Source organism: Acomys russatus, chromosome 11 (genome assembly GCF_903995435.1).
Source record: "Acomys russatus chromosome 11, mAcoRus1.1, whole genome shotgun sequence".
Taxonomy (NCBI): Eukaryota; Metazoa; Chordata; class Mammalia; order Rodentia; family Muridae; genus Acomys; species Acomys russatus.
Genome location: NC_067147.1, coordinates 4,616,924 through 4,622,923, shown reverse-complemented (window position 1 = coordinate 4,622,923; position 6,000 = coordinate 4,616,924). Strand labels below are relative to the sequence as shown.

The 6,000-nt window shown below is 45.3% G+C and overlaps 1 protein-coding gene across 1 annotated transcript in view; it reads right to left on the bottom strand.

The window, feature by feature from the left end:
• Positions 1 to 392: 392 nt before the first annotated feature.
• Positions 393 to 6,000, bottom strand: part of Creg2 (cellular repressor of E1A stimulated genes 2) — a 39,566-nt gene continuing 33,958 nt past the window's right edge. The window contains exons 3-4 of the mRNA XM_051152738.1: positions 1,843 to 1,956; positions 393 to 649 (exon numbers count right to left, since the gene is read on the bottom strand). Coding sequence (XP_051008695.1) covers positions 502 to 649; positions 1,843 to 1,956 — 262 coding nt within the window. The 3' untranslated portion in view covers positions 393 to 501. The remainder of the gene's footprint in view (positions 650 to 1,842; positions 1,957 to 6,000) is intronic.

Here is a 6,000-nt window from a genome sequence, read left to right as displayed (position 1 = left end):
CATCTGCAATTCAATGACACAGTGAATAACCTTCAGACAAAACGCCTTCCATCTTGCCCTGAACCCACATCAACGCTACGTCATGCACAGGCAGCTTCCATCCAAGGCACTGCCTTTGGACAGTAAGCCACACAATGTTCTCATGATACAAAGCAGTAACATGGTACACACAGGCATCATTTTTCTTTCTTTCTTTTTTTTTTTTTTTAAAGAACGGAACAGAAACCACCAGTTTCATTTTGACAACCATGATTTCCAAATGGGTGTGTCTGGATTGAGTATAGCATAAACAAAAACTTTCTACGTGAGGCTCCTGTGTGGACCATGTATCTGCCAAGGACCACTCCGATGGGCTCCCTGTTCCGTCTTCTCTCGGTCTGCTGTAGGGTGACAGGGCAGCCAGGGGCCCTTCAAACAAAGAGACGGCAGTCAGAGGCTGTCTGGCTTCTTCACTTCAAAGGTCTTCGCTTTAATGCCAACCCCAGGACTCTTGTGTTACTGTCAGACCTTTCTGGGGGCTGCTTTGAAGTACTCCTCCCTTGGGATGTCGGACACACCTCCGTACCATTTCTGAAGCCAGATGTGTTCTATCCACATCTTCATGAAGAACCATTCATAATGGCGGGGCCACTTCCTCATCCCTGGATGCCTGCAGAAACAAAGAGAGAGCACAGTGAACCTGCCATTGCCACTGGGTGCGCCTCAGCCAGTCCCAGGGGACCTCCTACCTCGGGGCCTGATTCAGCGGGGCCAGAGGTGGAAGCTGATTGGCTGGGGAGCAGAAGCTGGGGGAGGGGTGCCTGAGGGAGGCAGGAAGTTGTAGTAGTCTCTATACGGAGTGTCTATGAGCTCAGTTCTGGAGCCAGACAGAGGTGTGAATCCCAGCTCCATGGCTGATGAGTTCAGATGCTGATGCTGCCCCTACGGCCATCTCCTCTCCATTCAGTTATGATAGCCAGTGGAAACACTAAGAAAGACCATGTGTGCTTCTGTATGAAAGGTAACGGAATTGTGAGCAGCCCATGAAATGTGTTTCCTCGCGAGGAGATTTCCATTCCTGCAGGAGGCTGAGAGCCAGGCAGCATGGACAGCGAGAGCTTCACTTTGCTGGTGCTATACTGACACGTGCCTTCCATATACATTGTAATATCTTTGGAGGCAGGGGCTACAATTTGTCTGTTTTGTAAACTTTTATAAAGATAAAAATCTCCTTCACATTTAAAGATGTTATAAACACAGGTCAAGGACCAACTGCAATCTAGAAGAATGCTTGTAACAAAACAAATGTCTCGGTAGTCTTCATAGAGAGGTTTGGATGTGCCCAAGGCACGGGTGGGGCTAGCAAAGCCCATTTGCTTTCATTACGAAGCACGCATGCTGGTTGGTTTCTGCCAGCTTGACACAAGCCAGGGCCATCTAGGAAGAGGGGACTTCAATGGAGAAATATGCCTCATCAGATTGGCCTATGAACAACTTCTTCATTAATGATGGATGTGGAAGGGTCCAGCCTACTGTGGGCAGTGCCACTTCTATGTAGGTTGGTGGAGGTGGGGGGAGGGAATAAAAAGGCAAACTGAGCAAGCAAGGAGGAGCAGGCCAGTAAGCAGCATCCCTCTGCCGCCTCTGCCATCCATTTGTTCTTGTCTATTTCGAGACAAACCATTATTATTTTTTTAATGAGAAGGTCTCGCTATGTAGCTTAAGCTACCCTTAGATACACTATGTAGTCCCAGCTGGCTTCAAACTCTGATTCTTTCTGTCTTAACCTTCCAAAGGCTGGCGATACAGGCATGGCCCACCACACCTGGATTTAGGGAAAATGACTGTAAAGCATCTTCATACCTTGAAAACATGGCTTGCTTGGCAAACTCCACCTCCCCTGGGGGGACCATGATCATCCGGCCAGTGAGTGTTAACCGGGCACATCGGGGATCTTCTGGGTCGACGATGTTTTTTCTGCACAGGAAGAACATCGTGCATATGTGAGGACAATGGTGACGCAACAGCCTGGGATACCAAGCTGTTCATCAAACACTTAAAATAGCCACAATGTCGATTATGCCACGTCAGGTTTTTATGTCGTCTATAACTAATGTCAAATATTTTATCCTAGGCAGTGTGGGACTTGTGTGTATGCTGGATGCTACCAGGGTAGTTACAAGCTCACGTACTCTAGGCTAGGGTCCACATGCCATGGGGATGGCGTTTGTTATTGTTGCTGTGGTAGTTTGGCCTGTGCGCTAAGGACTTGGTCGCCAGCTTGGCGATACCAAGAGATGACAGTAACCCTAAGAGCTGGGAGGGGAGGGTAACTAGTGTTGCATGGCAGTGCCCCACTCACTGTTGTCTGACAATTCAAGGTGTGTCTCAAGGAACCCACAATCAGAAAAGCCTGCCTGCCTGTATCTGCAGCTGGGGCTCAGCTCCATCCTCACTGCCTGAGGCAGCCTACGTGAACCGATGTGACATCTGTGCACACTTCACTTATCTAAGTATGGTGAGTTCACTTTGGGCCGTTGGGTCATCAACCTGAAGGCTCCTGTGTCATGTAAACTATGAATAAGTACCATGTGATGCTATCCTCTCCTTAAAGTGTTTGTTGTTGTAGGGGTGTCAGTCATGAGCCTTGTGGCAGGCAGGGAAAGGCTCATTCTGAAGCTGGGTTGGAGGTGGTGGTGGTGATGGTGGCTATGGAGGTGGTGGTGGTGGTGGGCATGGCAGCGGTGGTGGTGGTGGTGATGGTGGTGGTGGTGGCACACGACTTTAATCTCCACACTCAGGAGTCAGAGGCAGGAGGATCGCTGTGAATTCAAGGTCATCCTGGTCTATAAAGCAAATCCAAGATAGCTGAGGCTACATAGAGAACCTGTCTTGGGGGAAAAAAATAAATCAGCCTGACATACCAAAACCAAGAAATCATGGGGCTAAAGGAGAGCAAATCCAGTTTTATTTATGTGTAAAATAGAGCCACAAACCAAGAAACCAAGGCTGAGTGAGAAAGAAAGATCGTTCTGAGAGGACAACCGCTTGAGTGGGTCTTGAGTTCAGCACTTGGAAGCTGATTCATAGGAGGGTGGTACTGAAATTTGTCACGTCATTGGAATGTGCAGGTTAGGAGGAAAACTGGTCACCCTGGTATTTCTCAAGCCTTGAAAGGCATTGTTAGGTTCCAGAAAAGCGTTCCTCCTGGCAGATTCAGCTCCAGGCAGTGTGTCTGTGTGGCTGTCTGGTCAGCAAATCTCTTAAGGCTCAGGAAAGAGCCATTTATCCCCTCCCCCAGCACTTCTCGCCCTCTCTGTCTCGTCTGTAACCATTTTGACTTATTTTAATAATACCCATCATGCAATCTTGTTATAGCTTAAAGTTTCATAATCTTTGTCCTTTTCCTTCCTTCTTTCTTTCCTTTTCTTCTCCTCCTCCTGGTTTTGTTCTTGTTGTTGGTTTTAACCTCAGTGCCATTCTCTTTGTGCCTTCTGGAGTTACCTTTAATTTAGTGTTTTACATCTAGATATGTTTTTGTAATTTATAGGCACCAGCAAGCAACATCTTGCTCTCTGTGTACCTAACCCAGTGTGCATATATCAAATTATAACCCTGCAACTTGATGTTTTCTACTCGATTTATGTCAAAAATTTCTTCGCCTTGACAGCGGGTAGCTCTGCTCTAATTATTCTTGTCTTGCCTGCAGTAGTCTACGGTAAAAACATTCATCAAATTTATTTATTCATTCTGCTTTACTTGGCCCATTTTCACTCTAACTTGGGTATGGATGATTCTGTGATGGTCGCTGCTGCATGAGACTACCTGGGCAGAGATCTGAGCATTGCCACTGGTTGGCACAATCTCTTTAGCCTTGCAAAATGTTTTTGTAACTTATATTCTGAGCAAGAAAGACCTTGTGGCTATTTATTCTCTCTGACACCTGACATTAACAGAATACAGTTTTTTTTCCCAATTGAAAGTTTCAGTAGTGTTTTAGTTGAATCTCCTTGATTGTATATGAAGGTAAACATATAACATGTTTCTGTTTATTGCCAGTTAGGCTTTCTTTTTCTCATAGTTTCATCCCTGTCTCCATATGTCCATATCTATATATTTATATATAACTTTAAGTCTAAATCTAACTATTTAACATGTAATAACCTAATTAGGGTTATCAGTTAAAAGAATTGCTTGGGCCATACTTACAGGAAGAAAAAACATTTGTTGTCTATTAGAAATTCAAATGTGTACAGCCAGATTTTCATCACCGAGCAAAATAAGGTAGTGAGGGACTGTTCATGTTGGCCCATGGCTTCAGAGATCAGTGTGGCTGACCCATCGCTGTGGGTCCAAAGGAAGCTGAACAGCGTAGGCGGGGGACGAGGCAGGGGCTGCTGCACACTTCACGGTGAGTGGGAAGCAGAAAGGGACCGGAGGGGGGGGATGATGATAAGCTATTTACTTCTTCTGTGATGGCTGTTCTTGGTTGCCAATCTGACTACATCTGGAACTAACTAACATCCAAGTGGCTGGGCGTACCTCTGAGGGAGTTCTTTTTTTATTATATTTTTGGTTGAGAGCCTAGCCTTGAACAGCTGAACCATCTCTCCAGCCCAGATTTCTTTCTTTCTTTCTTTCTTTCTTTCTTTCTTTCTTTCTTTCTTTCTTTCTTTTTTTCTTTCTTTCTTTCTTTCTTTCTTTTTTTTCTTAGCTAAATCATTTGAAATGGAATGCTCCAACTTTAATTCTTATCTTTTGAGGTAGGAAGATCCACCTGTAATCTGGGCCACACCTTCTGCTGCAGCCTATAGCAAGGACACGGAAGAAGGAAGCTCGCTCGCTTTGCCTGCTTGCTCTCACCTGCCCTCACCTGCTCTCAAGTCCATTCCTTCCCTGGCATTAATCCTACTTCTGATTCCAGTGTATCCTGAAGACCAGCTGAGACACCCAGCTTTTTGGACTGAACTAGTGAACTCTTGGCTCCTTTGTTGGTGGACAGCCGTTGTTGGATTAGCAGGACCACAGCCTGTAAATCACTCTGTCTGTCTGTCTGTCTGTCTGCTCTCTCTCTCTCTCTCTCTCTCTCTCTCTCTCTCTCTATATATATATATATATATATATATATATATATATATATATATATATATATATATATATATTCCCCCCCCATCCGTTCTGTTCCTCTAGAGGTCTCTGGCTAACACATCCTTTAATTATGCTTCACCCCCTGGAGTTTTCATTAGGTGCCAAAATTATGTTGTTAATTGGGGACCAAGTTTTCACACATGAATCCATGTGGAGTATTTTATATCCAAACCATGCATTCTGCCTGGGTCCCAAAGGCTCATGGTTATCTCTTAATATCAACACGCATTTAGTCCGCCTTCAATATTCTCCAGCATCTAAACAGTCCTAGCATGTGTTAAAAGTTTGAAGCCAGAGTTTCTTCTGAGACTCAAAGCAAACTTAGCTGCAAGCCTCTGTAAATTCAAAAGATGTTACATACTTACAATATACAACGGCACAAAGTAAACACTCACAGTTCAAAAAGGAGGAGTCGGGGAACCAAAAGCATGGGCCAAAGCAAGACCTACACCCAGCAGTGTAAACATTCAATCCTACAGATCCATGTCCACCTCCTGGGCACGTGGTGCTGTGCAGCCAGCTCCCTGGTGTTGATGTTCCTCTCTTGTGCTGGTTGTTTGCTGCCTGTAGTTTTCCTTAGCAGATGTTTCCTGTGGGCTCCAACATCCAGGGTGTCTATTCCAGCCTAGGGGTCAGCCTCAAACCTCTATTCATTCCCCTTTTTGGAATTGCTGGAAGTGATTCCATCTCTATTACATATTTTTGGGCCTTTTATCCGTTCCTTGGAACTCTGGGCATAACTTCCGTGACTCCACATCACTTTTGCAAAATCAAGATGCAGACAGACAATGCCAAGTTCTACTATCTCATCCAGCAGTAGCCAGTCCTTCTTGGACCACGTCTTGCTGGGCTCTGAGTGCCTATATAACTGGG